This window comes from Anolis carolinensis, chromosome X (genome assembly GCF_035594765.1).
Source record: "Anolis carolinensis isolate JA03-04 chromosome X, rAnoCar3.1.pri, whole genome shotgun sequence".
Taxonomy (NCBI): domain Eukaryota; kingdom Metazoa; phylum Chordata; class Lepidosauria; order Squamata; family Dactyloidae; genus Anolis; species Anolis carolinensis.
In genome coordinates, this window is record NC_085847.1 from 4,174,657 (window position 1) to 4,192,249 (window position 17,593).

General features: G+C 42.0%; 1 protein-coding gene across 4 annotated transcripts in view; it reads left to right on the top strand.

Moving 5' to 3' along the window:
- Positions 1-10,059, top strand: part of tango2 (transport and golgi organization 2 homolog) — a 56,193-nt gene extending 46,134 nt beyond the window's left edge. For 2 of the 4 annotated variants that reach the window (XM_062958372.1, XM_062958373.1), the window contains exons 6-9: positions 1,498-1,568; positions 4,234-4,387; positions 4,956-5,060; positions 6,284-10,059. In XM_062958372.1, the coding sequence (XP_062814442.1) occupies positions 1,498-1,568; positions 4,234-4,387; positions 4,956-5,060; positions 6,284-6,404 (451 nt within the window). In that variant the 3' untranslated portion in view covers positions 6,405-10,059. Of the gene's footprint in view, positions 1-1,497; positions 1,569-4,233; positions 4,388-4,955; positions 5,061-5,618; positions 5,738-6,283 lie in introns of all 4 variants that reach the window. The other 2 variants (XM_062958374.1, XM_062958375.1) reach the window with 2 other exon arrangements.
- Positions 10,060-17,593: the final 7,534 nt, after the last annotated feature.

A 17,593-nucleotide genomic window follows, 5' to 3' on the forward strand; every position in this document is an offset into this window, starting at 1 on the left:
AAAAAAGTAGGAAAATCAAGAATAAGGATAGAAGATGTATAATCCAGGAAAGGGTCAACAATAGGTGATAACCAGGCAGTAATCCAAATTTCTAGTGAGAATTCCACAGTAATATAGTCCAGGAATAGCCAGAAAGTCACAAGTTTAACATAAGTCCACAAGCAAAGGTATATGTACTAAAACTTGAGCTAGAATATAAAACAAGAACATAGAAAGCTTCCAAGATACTTGAATGCAAAACCAAGCCTTGACTTGAAACAAGAACCAGGGAACTCAGGCCTAGCTTCTGCCTTGAACACTATGTTGCCTGAACTAACTCTTAGGTAAACAACTTGCCAATTAATAGACACCCATGAAGTCATTTCACTTCCCACGAAATCTGTCTTCAACTTTCCCATGCAGGCACTCTGTGATGCAGACACTCTGTGATGCGGCAGCTTAAAAAGCCAAGATGATTCTAGGTTACATCAATAGGAGTCTAGTGTTGAGATCTATTCTGCTTTGGTTAGATGCCACCTGGGAAAAAATCCCTGTGTCCAGTTCTGGACAAAGCAATTCAAGAAGGCATCCAGAGAAGGACAAGCAAAATGATTACATGATCAAAGCCGTAGGAGGAGTGGCTTAGGGACCTGGATGTTTAGCTTGGAGAAAAGAAGACTGAGAGGGGACATGAGTTGTGTTGAAAGATTTGAAAAGATGTCACATTGAGGAGGGGGCAAGGGGCAAGCTTGTTTTCTGCTCCAGAGACTAGGAAATGGAGCAGTGGATTCAAATTGCAGGAAAAGAAATTCCACCTAAACATAACAGTCAGAGCTGTTCAACTGCGGAATGAGCTGTCTGAGAATCTAGTAGAGCTGCCTTCTCTGGAGGTTTTTAAGCAGAGGTTAGATGGCCATTTGTTGAGAGTGTTTTGATTGTGTTTTCCAGCACAAAAGAATGGGGTTGGATTGGTTGGCCCTTGGAGTCTCTTCCAATTCTAGGATTCTATAAATAGAACTTAACGTTGTTGTTTTTAAAAAATTAATGTAGTGTTGGAGCTCGAGAAGGAAAGGGTACCTCAGTGTTGGGCCCTCTTACACTTCCTGAGAACCCCCAGAGGAAGGGCAGGGGTGAGTGGGCTGCAACCCGAAGTGAGACTTAGCAGAGGACCGCATGCGGACATACAGCCTCTGCTCTCTTTGGATCCCACTCTTAGCTCACAAGTTACAGAACTGCCGAGGGTTCTTTCCCCACCAACCTTTCCCCTCCCCTTTGAGACTTGCATTAATCCTGGAAAATTACTTTCCTTTTCTTAACCAGCCTCCTTAAATAGCGTCGCTGTCGCAAATGTTTCATCTGATTTTTTTCTTAAGCAAAAGAAGATAAGTAATTGGTTGATCTCTGAACTGAAGGGAAAGATGTCTTGCTGTTTGGAGGGTTGCATGAAATTAGAACTTAATCAAAGCTGTGAGTTGCCACTTTGCAAGGAGAACTTTTTTTTCTATTTTTATCTTTTAGCACCACCAGGGGAGACGTAATTTACTATTATGGAAACAAAGGAGACCCAGAACCTGTCTTCCTAAATCCCGGTGGGTTATACCAGAATGCTGTGGGGATTGGGATTGATTGAAATCAATGGGGGTCTGTGTGTATGTGCAGTGGGTAGGGGGGCACTTTACTTTGGCAAGAGACATTCAATGAGGAAGGTAACATAAACGTTAAGAAGCCTTCCACGCAGTGATGGAAGATGCATTGGCAACATAGTGAGGACACATGTAAAATATGGAACAGTTATTGCTAACAATTTAAAAGAAAACATAGTTTTTCCAACGTGTTCTAAAACCTGGGAAGTCCATTTGAAACATACCACACTGCCTCATTTTGTTGCTCATTCTACCTGTGTCCTAACAACTGCATTCATTTTACTTGCACGCCAGCTTGAGATATTTTAGCATAGGGTGGGATAGGAATATTTTGATCATTAATTGGTTAACAGAGACCTTCTTCAGCTTGGGTCGCACCAGATATCTGTATTGTCCACTCTGATGATCATTGACCATGTGAGCTAGGTATGAGAGAAGTGATGGAAGGCAACAAATCTTTTTTAAAAAATAGAGCTATAATCATCATCATCAACAACTTTATTTGTATCCCGCCCCTCTCCCCAAGGGGACTTGGAGCGGCTTACAGCAATATAACAATATAAACAAGGTAAATGATGTTGTCGAAGGCTTTCATGGCCAGAATCACTGGGTTGCTGTGAGTTTTCTAGGCTGTCAGGTCATGTTCCAGAAGCATTTTCTCCTGATGTTTTGCCCATATCTATGGCAGGCATCCTCAGAGGTTGTGAGGTCTGCTGGACACTAGGCAAGTGGGGGTTATATACCTGTGGAATAATGTGCAGGGTGGGAGAAAGAACTCTTGTCCAAACAGCTATTCATTTTTATTGCATGTTGATATAAATATCCATGCATCAGTCTATTGAAACTTGTTGAAAGAATTAACTGTTTTCTTTAAATACGCAACAGCCCTCAGAAATAAGCAGATACAAGGATGTCACATGGATTTGGAAAAACTGGCTCAGTTTGTAAATGTCCAATCTAAGTCTAGAAATAGCAAGAGGATCGAACATCTACCCAATCTCATTCATAATTGCCTTTCAGAAGCTAGGGACGGATGATTCCATTTCTGAAAAGCGAGGAAATGTGCAAGTGCTAAGCTCAACGTACTGGCTTCCTTTTTTGCATGCGTTTCTTCTGCCCTGTAAGAAGAGCGCTCCCTTATTCACGCCGTGGCACACGACTGCAATGAAAGGATCAGGTACCCAGAGGATCTGGCCATGACATCCCTGATCTCTCCGCCTCGACAAAGAGCTCATTCTCTGTGAACCGTGGGCTCCACGGGGAGAGCTGCTCATGTCGGAGGGTTGCATTATATTACGCCGCAAACGCCTTTTCTTCTGGATTCTGGCTGGCAAATGTAGGGCACGGCAAGCAAGAGGGAGATCTCTGCTGTCAGGCTGCGCTGCTGTGCTCCATTAAGGAACTTGTCTGAGAGACAGACCTTTATGTGTTTCAAAGTGCAATTGATCGAGCCATTTGCATAGTCCTTTCAGGAGATGAGGTCTGATTTAACCACGGTGCTTCCAAAGGTATAGAACAAAGTCTCCGCCATTAGATACCTTTGCCATGACCTAATTATCTGGCAGGATAGAAAGTATATAGAGAGTATGCTTGCCCTGGGTTTGCTGGGTGCCTTTTCAAACGCCTTCCAACTTTGGACCAGGGAGCCTTTATCTACATTGCATGGATGTGTCATAGAGAGGCATGCAGTGCCTTCCTCAAAGCCTGCACTTGGACCAGAATGAAGTCTAGTTCTACTTCCTTCCAGTGAGGCAACTATATTGAGGGAAAGACTGCTATCACCAGATAGACCCCCTACCCCAACAACCTTCAAGGGGTTCCTGGAGGTCTCTCAGTGGCTACTGATCATGATCATCTTGTTGAGCGAGTGGGCTTATTAAGAAAAGACCCTCTCCATAAATGTACAGTAGAGTAACTTATTAGCAGCAGCGTGACCCAGCACCAGTAGCCAAAAGTGATAAAAAGAATAAAAACACACAGACCAATGTTATCTTTTCCTTTGGAGGCTTTCCTTTGTAGTAAAATAATATGGTTACACTATTTACAAAAACAAGGTTTCCATAACACGAATAAAGTTCTTTATACTTCCTTCTCTGCTTCCATGCTGGGCTTCTTTCTCATGCAGATAAACAGCTTCACTCTCACAGAGCCTCCTCTCACACTGAGTGTACACAGGAGCTTCACACTGTAGCTTTTCACACAGCAGCCTTCACACTGGGGCTTCTCTCACTGAAGCTTCTCACACGGAGGCCTTCTCCCACTCCTCAGGATGACACTAGCTTTGGCCCACTAACTCTTAACAGGCTTTGGCCTACTCACTCTTCTCAGGGTGACGCTAACTTATTTAACCCTTTCAGTGCTTGACTCACATTTTTTAATTCAAAATACCTAGTTAACTTTTAATATTTCTGACAGTTTATTCATTGCCTCTAGTTCAGGGGTGTCAAACTCATTTTCATCAAAGGGCAGTTGAATCCATGAACGGAGAATCTGTGTATACAGAGGGTCAACTATAATATTGTTTTAGATAGTGGTCAGTGCTTCATTCTCAAATGATAAAGAGTTTCATCTGCTGCGTGCATTTATTTTTTTTCTCTACCCCACCCCACAGGGGTCTATGGCCTGAGCAATTCGTTGCTGGATACGCCGTGGAAGAAACTCCAGTATGGAAAACAGCTCTTCACCGATGTCATCCAGCACAGCCAGGACCTTACAAAGGAAGATCTGGTGCAAGAACTCATCAAAGTGATGAACAACCAAGAACCGTAAGGCTGCCTTTCATATCATTTTGGGGTAATCTGCAACTCAGCTTGCACTCCGTTGTTAAACTAGGACTATTTGGAAACTCAGTTGTGCTTCTTCAAAGAGATAACTTGAAACTTTCCCTACAGGAGTTGGCAACACATGTCTCTCAGCAAGACACACAGCCTTGCTTCAATAGAAATGGTTTTTAAAACTCAGAAATTGGAATGCAAAGTCAATCAGGGAGGGTATCTGCATAGAAGTTGCCTTGCCTTTGTTGCCCTCATCGATTGACTTTGCAGCTTCATGGCTACTAAATGCTATTCAAGCTTGCTAATTGCAACAGCTAATTGCCACCTCCTATGGCAGTTTAATTTGGGTGACTTGGGATAGTATGCACCTTGACATGGTTGAGTTGGGGGCCTCGTTTTTGTTCTCCTTCTTGGACCTAAACATCTCTTCTGTGCTTGCCCTGCTGGCATCTTATCCCACCGTGTGCTTTTGTGGTATGTGTTCCGGGTGCACAGAGTGGAAAGCAGGTGCTAGGAGAGCAGCCACAAGTCACCTTCCTTTTGTTTGACTTCTCTCCAGTCAGTTGCCAGACCCAGCCATTGAGGATCAGGGAAAAGAGTGCGTCCTCCCCATCCTGAACAAGTATGCAGCCATTTGCGTGCGTTGCCCAGATTATGGAACCAGGTAAAACAGACTTTCTTGGAAGTGACATTACAGTAGTGGGAGGTTCCAGTGGGATTCCTCCCAGGTAATCCTCAGAGCTTGAGGTGCTTATCTGTTCTTAAAATGAAAAGCACATGTCTGCATTTTAGATCGATTAGGAATCAGCTGGTTTCCCCTCTAATAGGCAGTAAGAGCACCTAAAGCTTTGGAGAGCTTCTGTTCAACCATTTCAAAGCTCCCTGCTTGAGTGGTGATGGCACGATCATCAACATAGATGAAACTCTCTATCCCTTCTGGCAGTGGCTGGTCAGGAAGTCATTGTTGGAATGCCAAGAGACCCCAGAGTCTTTCTAAAAAGTATTGACTGAATTGACTCTTCCAGTAAATAAATCATCAGGCTTCAGTTTTGTTCTGCAAGTAAACAGTCAGTGTAATGCATGGAAGCAGGAAAAAGAAGAGCCTTGTGACATCTCTAAAGATGACTCGATGTGTTATATAAAGCTGCTGAAGTGGAACCGTGCCTACAACCATTCACGCCTCAACAAATTGTTGTCACAAGAATCTTTCCTGTTATTGCAGCACGCAGAAGACACCCTGTTTTCTTAATAAACCTTTGATGTTACCCTGGTGTAAATACACTGGCGTGAACGGAGCTCCATTACTCTGATGGGAATTGACTGAGAAGTAAATGAGTGAAGGTGGGACAACCGATTTGCAGAAAGAGTTATAATAAATATTGTATTAGAGTTAGATAATAAACATGATTTTTTTAACTGTTCTGATGGGGAAAACTAGCACTGGTGCCTGAGATCAGAGGAAGGCTTAAGTGAGCTGCTGTAAAGTGAAGGTGGGGAAAATATAATGCAATGGATGTCATTTGAGTCAGTTCTGCCATTGCCAGATAAGATTGCTCTGGATATGACAATTAAACCTTTTCACCTTCTCCTTCCCTTTTGGCTTTTTGTGTCTTTTCCATACACATCCCCCTGAAGCGCTCTTTGGAACTGACATCAATAAGCTCAGTCAGCAGCAAAGGAATACTAAAGAGCCCAAATTCAGCAGTGTGAAAACAGGAGGGAGGAACAAAATAATTTTTGCTCTTTCCTTTTTGACCCTCCACCTGCCTGAAATGTTGCTCTGTCTATTGCTCGAGGACAGAAAAATAAAGGAAGAAGTCCGGGAAATAGTTACATGGCACTACTGTATAATCTCATTCTTCCTTTTTTTTTTTTTTTCCTTTTCAGGACAAATACCGTCATTCTCATTGATGCAGAAGGGCACGTCACTTTCACAGAGCGCACCATGCTAAATGCAGATGTCGACCAATGGAAAACGAGCAGCTACCAGTTCAAACTGCAAATTTAACAGCTTTCAGTCTGAATGGGTCACTAGGAAATAAGGAGATAAACAGAGAGGAGGACAAGCAATTGAACTCTAGGGGTGGGGAAGGCTTAGTAGCCGTCTTCACTGAGTAAACTGTTCAATGATGTTGCATAAAACACTCTGGCAACCACCAAAACCTCATATATATATTTTTGGCACAAAATCAAGAAACAGAATAATTTGGATATGAAGTCCTTTCTACGCTTAAGAAACAGGACACACCTCTTAGGAGCAACTTTCAAATGGATTACTGAATTGCTTGGCACCAATATTTAATTTGCTATCAGTGGGATGTACATAGTTTCTGGAATAATCATGTCTTGCATTGGCGGTGGGTTTTTGACCGAGGACAGCTGGGAAATGGAATTGTGAGCTAAATCCAGCGCTATAGCCCAACTTTGAGTCAATCTGATGAAATCCATGGAACTTGTTAATTGCAATTGCTTAAGTCCCATTGATTTCAGAGAGCTTGTACAAACGATGGATTTAACTTTTGTGATGTAAAGTGTGGTAAGAGAAAAGAAGAATTCAGTTTCAATCATGTTGTACTAATTCAATGCCACCGGTGCTCATTGCTTATGGAGAACTTGGTTGTTTTAGAGCTCCAAATGAACGGGAGTTAACTGATGCTTCAGCAATGCAGAGAATTGCATGCAGTCATTTCCACCTTAACATCAACATAAATAGGGCCACCACTTTGTGCTTGAAGCGGCTCTCTGTATGTTGGAGCCCTGATAAGAGTCTATGGCAAGGGTGATTATCTTTTTACCACTAACCCTGCTAAGGAGAATTGGTCTAGAAACGTCATAAAACAGATAGAATGCTTTGATCTTCAGTGTTTTATCCAAACGCTTTCTGAGACCACAATGTCTTTAAAAATCAGTTTGCCTCCCTTTTGCTTTTAAAGCAAGGCGAGAGTACATTGAAAAGGGAAGTTGAAACAGAGGGACCCTCGTTCCCATTGTGGTGATTGAATGTATGTATCACTTTGCAGCTTTTGGTGTGTGACTATATGTAAGTATTAGTGTTGCAATACATGGGATCATAGGCAAGATAGCACTTACTCTTCCAGCCTTTTGCCCAGAGTTGCTTTTTTTGGACAGAACTCCCTGAACCCAGCCGTCTTGGGAAATCTGGGGATTATAATTGCATGGGGATTCTATTGTTTACTAATGTATTAAGTCTTCCTTTGTATCGAACACCCAAGTGACATCATGCCGAAAGAGGAACCCTACGACCATTTGTCTGGGAATAAGCCCTATTGAACTCAATCCAAGTTACCATAAGTAAGTGTCAAGATCTTTTCAGCAGAATTGGGAAAGGCTAAATGAAAAATACTCCGACCATTGTTCATCTCCTATCCCGTCTCTCGTTGTTGTCTCCAGGCAACACACAGTTAAATAATATTCCTTGCACATGTTTTACCTTGCATTCAGAGTAAATGAGAATGGTTGTGTTCTACAGCGATATTGTGCTTTAAGCTGGGAACTTGGAAAATAGTGGCTGTTGCATTTTATACGTTCTTTGTAACTGCAGAAAGCTTAAGATAATTCCTCGAATGCTGTTCATTTGTTAGACTGTGCCAAGAGCTTGGGGGAGTTGAGAAATCCTAAAATCCAATGTAATTTTTTCCCTCTGTACTTAAGTCCATGGACAAGACTGAGCAGCTAAGAATGCATTGCCAGGGCTTTTTCATTTCTTTACTCAATCTGATTACAAAATACTCTTTCTAAATTACTATTCCATGAGTCTCAAGAATGACTGAAGTTTTAGTCTTTCTCTTGTGTCTGTCACATTTAATGGCCTGAATTCGGCTGGTTAGCTGAGAATAGCTGAACATATAGGTAAGTCCCATTGAATCAGTGGTCCAACATTATTACAACTAAAAGTAAGATTCAGTCTACTTATCTGCTTAGCTTCTGTGCCAGGGATGCTCAAACATAGATTCCCAGATATTCTTAGACTACAACTCCAATAATTCCTCACTACTGATTGGGCTGGCTAAGGCTTTAGGAATTTGTAGTCACACAATATCTTAGAAGCCCAAGTTTGGAAACCACCGTTCTATATTCACAGCATTAATAGCAAGATGTGAAGGAGATCTGGCTCTGAGAAGGTCACCTCATTGATTCTGCTGATCTTAGGCAAGTGCCCCTTTCCTCCCTCAATACATAGACTATGCTATGTAAAAAACCAGAGGTACACAATGTGAGACCCTCCAGAAGTGGTCCTACTGCAACTCCCATCATCTCTCACCATTGGCAACTTGCAGCTTTGCCCACCACTACACTAGAGTCTCAGGAGATGTTGGTTTCAGATGATCATGAATAGAGTTTACTAGATCATGGAAGTGTTTATTCTTAAATGGATTATCAAAGAATAAATAAATGTTTGTGTTGCTTTGTTCTTGTGTCCATCAGAAGTGGGATTTGGTTAGCCTGGCTCATCTGATCTTTTGATTAGTCAGACTGAAAGTGGCTGGAAAACCACCGAACTTCATAACTTGTGTATTTGCATCCAGGTGAAACATTGCCATTGAAAAGTGACAATGGATCTCTTTTATCAGGGTTGGGAATGTGTTTTATTACACAGCTCCCATCGTTGGTGTTGCTCAGAATTGATGGGAGCTTCTATCCAGCAATTTCTTGAGGGCCAGAACATCTCCATCCTTGACTCAAGTTGGAGATTGAAAAAGTGTGGGGATGCCATGTATAAAGCACATGTTAACTTTCTTGAATGTATTTAAATTTTTTTAAAACAGCGTGCATCTACCAAAACAGTGCAATTGCTCTTTATTACAGTGGTGTCGTTTCCAGTTTTAGTGCTGTCCATATTTTGTGTCGCCTTAAATGTCATTCTGTGTATTAGTCTAGGTTGAACTCGAAGCACTTAATTGCTATTTTTAAAGCATCAGTTGGATGCCTATTGATACGTGTAAAACATTGCTATGGAGGGTGAACATGGCTAAGACATGACCTACTTTTTGAATTGCTAAATTGAATAGAATCTCGAGAACATTTGTCCCTTCATGACCGAGGATCACCAATTAAGCAAAGGAAAGACTAAACATTTGGAGCTTTTTAGTTTAGGGGCAGGAGAAGACTAAGGTGGGAAATACTACAGAAGTATATCAGATTTACATAACATGAAGAGTAAGAATACATTCCCTTCCCCTTTCCATAAATACTAAAAACAGAGTCACTGCAATAATGTTGGTGGGCAGTCGATCCAGGATGGAATCTACATACAAGGTCTAATAAGCCATGAAGCAATGAACATTCAGTTCAGTACAAGTTTTAATTTCTTTTCATGTACTGAAAATGCAAACAAATACGAAGCAATGCAAAATTGGCAAGAGAAAGGTTCTGGAAAGGGTTTTTTTTGTAGCATATTTTAAAATAAGAGGCAGACCATAACAACTCCAAAGTGGTCGATGCAGCTTATCACTCTCTTGATACAGTGAAAGTCACCGCCTTTGTGTGTTGAAGGAACAGAGTTGTCTGGTTGACTGAAATTAATCAGTTTTCAAAAAGACATCGTTTCTATGTTCTTTTCAAAAAGATGATCCTTTTTTGTGTTCTTATTTTACAACTTTTGCCTCACTACAAAATGCAATCAATAAATGATTTGGCCCATGTTTTCTCCCGGTGTTAATTTCTCCAAGATGACGTTTGGTGTACAGGATTCAGGACTGAACTGGTTACAGCTGACTTGCTTGAATGTGTCCTTAAGTTCATTCAAAAATGCTACCTCTTCTGTAATTAGCTCCTCATGCATCAGTGTCGGGTAATAAGGCGCAGGTAATAATTTATCCGAATCCCATTTTCCATAGAGAGACATCTTGTGACTTGAGGAGATGGAGGTTCTTGACTTGGTGGAAATGGAATAATCAGTATTGCAATCAACTGAAGAGGAAGCCGCAGAAGCAAATTGCAAGGGTGACGTGGGCCATCCTGAACCGCTCCTGCAACAAGATTTGAAGCCTGGCTGAGCAAGCAGAGGAGAAACGTTGGACCCTGGGGTGGCACCATGGTCACTTTTCAAAGAATTGGAGATAGAATGGTGACACAGTCCAATGACAACAAAACATTTCCTTGGTGTCTTGATTATTAGGCCTGCTCCTGAGGTTATTTTGGACATTGATTCAGACAATTGCATTGGATGAACAGCATCAGTTCTAGCTTCTTACATAGGGTTATTCTGGTTTTCTATGGGTGAGCAGATAGCAACTAGTAGACGGCATATCTTGTTCTATATCTCAAAAACTAGAGTGGACAGGAGAAAACTGGTGCCATTTTTGGAATCAGCATGTCACATAGACCCGGAAATAGAGGTAACATTTGGGCCACCAAAATGTGTGTTGGCCAGGGTAATATACTTTCCATATAGTGTAGATCTTTGTTTGCTTCCAACCATGCTTTAGACCACGTATATTTGGACATGGGCCAAATATAGCTTGCCATGTCCTTGGATGTGACTACAACTCTTGTATTCCTCGTCATTGGACGTTATCATGACTAAAGCTGATGGGAGTTGGGATACAGTAACATCCGGAATCATAGAGTTGGAAGAGACCACATGGACCATCTAGTCCAACCCCCTGCCATGCAGGAAAATCACAAAGTATCCCAGACAGATGAACATCCAGCCTCTGTTTAAATGTTTCCAGGGAAGGAGCTTCCACCACACTCCAAGGCAGAGAGTTCCATTGTTGAAGAGCTTGTATAGTCAGGAAATTCTTCCTAATGTTCAGATGGAACCCATGGCTCCTAGTCCTAGTTTCAAGGGCAGCGAAAACAAGCCTGCTCCCTCTTATGACACCCTTTCACATATTTATACCTTTTTTATGACTTGTGGACACATTAGCAAGTGCTTGTGTTGAATAATGTCTTCTTCCCCTACCAAGCTGTTTGCTTTGGAACAGTGCTAGTATCTCGAGACTGAGTATTATTATCACTGACATCCTCACAGTGGGCCTTTGGCGCAAAGGCATACGGCCCAACATTTTGGAGTGAGGGAAGTAATGAATAATTCTGTTTAAAGAGCATTCCTGCAGTCAATATAACCTGAAGAGGAGGGCCCACATGGGCCCCTTAATTCTGAACTAGCTGTGTTTTTCTCTCCCGCTCTGCCTTTTGCCCCACTCAGCCTGGATCCTGATTTTAGCACAGATAAGGTAGAACAGCATGTGGTGCATTCTTCCTTTGCAAGGCATAGCCTGAGTGCTGGCATAGGAATAGACTATTTCAGCCCCAAGTAGCTCTATCTCTGGCAGTAATGCAGAGTGTCTACAATAAACTGCAGAAAGCAAATAGGGATTGCAGCTGGATTATATTAAACCAGCTTAGTTCATGGACCCCGTGTGAAATATTCCAACCGAGGAGGGAGGAAAGGCAATGTTTTGTTTCACGTGAAAGCAGTACATTGAACAGGTCTACATATATTTACCAGTTGTTCTTACTATTCACAACTCCAATTTTCTAAAAATGCAAATGAGTCTATTTATCAGAACTCGGAATCAGAAGCAGCAGCGTCTTTACTTGAAAGTTAGAGCATCCTATAGCGTCCATTCCCTTCACGCTATGTGCACAGAATGTTTTTAATAATTTATTTGGGCCTGCGTTAACATGAAAAGTGTGTACAAGTGGAGGGCGGCAAAAATGAACGGGAAAAAATAAGAAAACATTATTAAAAATATCCTCATCAGAACAGTTGGAGCCTCGGTGGCGCAGTGGGTGAAACTCTTGTGCTGGCTGAACTGCTGACCTGAAGGTGAGTGGTTCAAATCTGTGAGACAGGTGAACTCCCATCTGTCAGCTCTAGCTTTTCATGCGGGGACATGAGATAAGCCTCCCAGCAGGATGGTAACACACCCGGGCGTCCCCTGGGCAACGTCTTTGTAGACGGCCGATTCTCTCACACCAGAAGCTACTTGCAGTTTCTCAATTCGCTTCTGATATGATAAAAAAAAATCAGAACAGTTTTTTGAAGGATGGTGTGGATATCCTCCAGAGAGACAGATAAAATGTTTTATACAGTGATGAATTTTTCACATTGCTACATTTCTATTCTTGCTTGCCTCACTACTAATGGATTTGTTGTCATCGATGTAGTGAGTTGCCTTGGGTCCCATCTTGAGAGGAAGATTGCAAGTCAAAAGCACTGACAACAAGTGCTGGGCAAAGCCTTAGAACAACAGGTCTGAGATGCAGGGAGGAGAATTGTTATCTGAATTTATATAGCAAAACGTTGGATGCATTGATTGCCTTATCGGTAGGAATAAGAAAGATTTCTTCTCTTCCAAAGAAATAAATATCCCGAGCATTGTTTTTGTGTGTATCTTCTCTTTGGAAATCTGAACTTTGGTTTTAAAGTAAAATGCTTGACATCAAGAGACATCTAAATGCTTTCTTATACAATAGCACCACCAACGGTTCAGTTTTGAGCAGCAAGGAGTAAATTGGTGAACAGTCTTTCTCTGTATTTGGGCATTTCTGGAGGGTCTATTCAGCGCCGTCTTAAATTGTCATGGAGGGTATATAATAGACTACTAGAACCAGTATAATAATAAACATTCTTTATAACCTGCCCTATCTCCTCACAGGGACTCAGGGCAGTTGCCAAACAAAAGTGGCAAACATTCAATGCCATAAAAATAATTCGAACAAACCAAATCAAACAATACATAAAACAACTTGGATAAACATATTAAATAAACATAATCAATCTAGCCAACCATATTTATACCATAATAAAATCTAAACAACTAAAATGCTTAAAAATTATAAAAGCCTGCAGAGCCAGGATGGGTTACCAGCTTCCAGGTGGGGTTGTAACTTAAGATGATCTAGTCCTCTTCTCCATAAGCTAAAGTGCATAGATGAGTTTTAAAAAGTTTTTTAAAGGAGAGAAGGGAAGGGGCCATTTTTATTTCTTTGGGAAGGGTGTTCCAGAGGCAGGGGGTAATCATGGAGAAGGCCCCCCTCTCGTTTCCACCAGCCACACTTGAGACGGAGGTGGGACCGAGAGCAGGACCTCCTCCACTGACCGCAGTGCGCGAGGTGGTCTATGTAGGGAGATGCGGTTTGTCAGATAATCTGGGCCTCAATCATTTATGGTTTTATAGATAATAACCAGCAGTGCCCTCATCCCATCCCGGAGAGGCAGCCCAGAAGGATACCATGGTCGATGGTATTGAAGGCTGCTGAGAGGTCCAGGAGAACCAACAGGGACACACTCCCCTTCTAGCTCTCTTCGTAGATCATCACCAAGGCGACCAATGCAGCCTCAGACATGATACAGACATGTCATATATGTAATCAGATCCACGTCACACAAGCCTATAATGGGCAAGCAGGTGGAAATGTTATCCTCCTTAAGGCAAGGAGAAATGTCTTCTAAGTCTTGCTTAATTCCGGACAGCAAAATTATACAATTCGAAAAGGCCCGAATTAGAGGGCTTCCAATAGATCCCACATTGGAAACAACACATCTCACATTGCTGTGAAACCCTTTCTTTTTTTTCCTTTTTTTTAAAAAAAGGCCTCAACTAATCTGCCTGTTAATAACATCCCTCAATTCTAAATCCATTCCCTGCTGTGTTTCTCGCTGTTGATATTTTAAGGCCTTCGAGCACCAACCATTGGCAGAAAGACAAGAAACAATCAGGGCCAGCTAATCACCTCCCAACAAAGGATTCCCCCAGGCAGGAAGCAGCCAGGCTTTGAATCTGCAAGGCCATTCAATGCTAATCAAGGTGACCAATTGCAACATTCACACTTGCCTCAAACAGACAAAAGTTCTTTCTCCCAACCTGGACTTTCCACAGATATAGAAACCCCACTTGTCTTAGTTTCCAACAGACCTCACAAGCTCTGAGGATGCCTGCCATAGATGTGGGGGGAAAGGCAGGAGAGAATGCTTCTGGAACATGGCCAGACAGCCCGGAAAACCCACAGCAACTCAACGAAGGAGAAAGAGTTCAGAGGCTGAGCTATGCGCAGACCAGGAGGGGGAGAAGTTGAGCCAGGAAAGCCAGGGACGGCTCCTTTAAGAGCCCGGGCAGCGGGGGCGGGGCTTGGCGTCTGGGTGAGTGGGGCGATGGGGGCCCTTTGTGGCTGGCTGGCACCCAAAGATTGAGAGAGGGAGAGCAGGGCAGCAGGAAGCCCTGGGAGGCTTTCCCAAACAATCCAGTTCCAACAAGTCCTTGCCTAACTTTCTGCGCTGCCCTGGCTCAAGGCGATGACCTCCTGGGAGCTGTCCTCTGCCCAGAAGGGCCATTCAAATGTGTGGCAGGGCCTCTGCTGAGCATCTCAGGCCCTGGGCAGCTCCTGCAGGAGGTCCACACTCCGCCTACACTGCCATATCAGCCAGTTGAATTGCATTCTGTGAATTTACACCACCACATAATGCCACTCAACTGCATTACATGGCAGTGTAGATGGGACCACAGTTTGCCAGGTAGCCTGAACCCAAGCCATATAGGGCAACAGCCTTAGGATTTCCTAAAAAGCTGTTGGAAACACAGCACAGCCTTGTTTGAGTCTTCCGCCTGATTGATCCACTTAAAATGTAATTTTCGATTCAATAAATTGGGAAGGTGTAGAAGAGTGGAGAAAATAAGGGTGGAGCATTATGCGCTGGCCATGTGGTAAGAATCTTAGTCCATGTGTTACAACATAGATATTAGTGGTTACTGGCTATTTTATTATTGTTGTTATTATTATTTGATACACAGCAAGATTAGTACACAGCAAACAAGATCACTATGTTGTTGTTGTTATTGTACTATGTAACAAAATTTGGAAAAAAATCTGTTCCTGGTTTGAAAGTGTTATTTCCAGTTTAATTGTGCGGTACAAGAGGAGGGCGGCTAAAATGATCAAGGGTCTGGAGAGCAAGTCCTATGAGGAGCGGCTTAAAGAGCTGGGCATGTTTAGCCTGCAGAAGAGAAGGCTGAGAGGAGACATGATGAGGGCCATGAATCAAGATGTGAGGGAAAGTTATAGGGAGGAGGGAGCAAGCTTCCTTTCTGCTGACCTGGAGACTAGGACGCAATGGAACAATGGCTTCAAACAACAGGAAAGAAAGGAGATACCACCTGAACATTAGGAAGGACTTCCTGACTGTGAGAGAGAGCTGTTCAGCAGTGGAACTCTCTCTGCCCTGGAGTGTGGTGGACTGTAGACTCTTTCTTTGGAGGCTTTTAAGCAGAGGCTGGATGGCCATCTGTCAGTGATGTGATTTTCCTGCTGCTTGGCAGAAAGAGGTTGGACTGGATGGCCCACCAGGTCTCTTCCAACTCTAGGATTCTATTATTCTACTAACTTTTAACTTTGTTTGTGGTTTTTTATACATTATAACTGTATTCTCAATTCGCTTCTGACACAATAATGTTTGATACAGTTATAATGTTTTCTATACATTGTAACTGTCTTTTCAATTTGCTTCTAACATGATAAATAAATAACTTTTGAAAGTAATTGTTCTACTCCAGAAACTTTGTTTTTGTGACTGCCACAAACTATGTTGAATTGGTTGAGCTCCTATTCATTGAAAAACCTGTCACCAAATGTGCTGCAGGATGTCCCAGAAGAACAAAGGGTTTTTCAGTTTAAGAAACTTTTTCCATGTTTTTGTGATAGAACCAATTGGGAAATGACATTTATAACCCAGGAACAAAATTTGTGTTATCTCCTAGAGTCTCAACCAATTCAACCTAGTTTGTTGCAGTCACAAAAACAAAGTTTCTGGAGTAGAAAAACTCCTTTCAAAGTAAGTACTGCACAATTAAACAGAAAATAACACTTTCAAACCAGGAACAGAAACATTTTCCCACTTTGTTACATAGTGTTATTTCCTCTGGTTAAGACTACAAATAGGATCAAAGTCATAAGGACCTGCTACAAGTCACTTTCTTTAAAAGATGGTAAGCAAATGCCACAATTCATTGAGAACAGAATCACTTTGTTGGTGTAAAGAGCAATATTTCATAGTTCTATTTAACCATTATTTGTTAATAGAGCATTCTGTTGATATTACTATTAATATTATTAATATTTGTATCCTACACGTGGCATGTACATGCCTGCTTAGAGGAAAGGTCTGCAGAACGGACTGATCTGAAAAACACCAATGTCATTGGCCAAAAGGTTGAAAGCGAAGACTGAAGTTGTTATGAGCTTTGAGAATATGTGGGAACAAACTGCTAACATTCAAGTGCTTATGGAAAAAGACGCCTGAAAATTCTGTATGGAAGAAATTAAATTGCTTTCTTCAACCCAGAAGGGGCAAGGGGTTCTAATTTTAAAATCAATTTCCTTTCCTTTTTTCCTTTGAATTTTCTCATTACTAGTATTTCGCTTTTGGAGTGGCCAGGACCTAAGATCTAATAAGAAATTCCTCATTAAAAGGTGCACCTGTGCTTCTCTTCCTTGTATTACAAGCTGTGCCCTTGTACACTGGTTGAGAAATAGAGTTGTTGTTACTTTGTGCTTCCAAGTCAACTCTGACTCATGGTAACTTTGTCCACTATTTCTGAGTAATAATAATAATAATAATAATAATAATAATAATAATAACTTTTATTTCTATTCCGCCCTATCTCCCCGAAGGACTTAGGGTGGATTCCAACAAATAACAATAATAATAATACATAATAATAATAATAATAATAATAACAACAATATTTTTATTCTTATATCCCGCCCCATCTCCCCGGAGGGACTCGGGGCGGCTTACATGGGGCTATGCCCAGACACGACAGCACAAATCAGATAAAACATTAAACCGAGCAGTAAAACTTCAACATGATTAAAAACAGTCATAAAAGTCAATATACACAATAATATTAAAATCCCGATTTGGGTCAAAAGATCCAGGCCAAGGTGCAAAGCAATATCAAGTTATCAGGGAGGGATAATTATACAGCAGGTGTAATACTTAAAGTGCTGAATGAATCCTAAAAACAATCCAGAGGGTATACTGCTTAATAGGTAAATAACATGATCCCACAAGGATCAGTCAACGAAGGCCTCTGGAATAGCCAAGTTTTCAGGCTCTTCCTGAAAGAAAGTAGGGTAGGGGCCTGCCTAATCTCCCTGGGGAGCGAGTTCCACAGCCGGGGGGCCACGGCGGAGAAGGCCCTCTCCCTCGTCCCCACCAACCGCAAC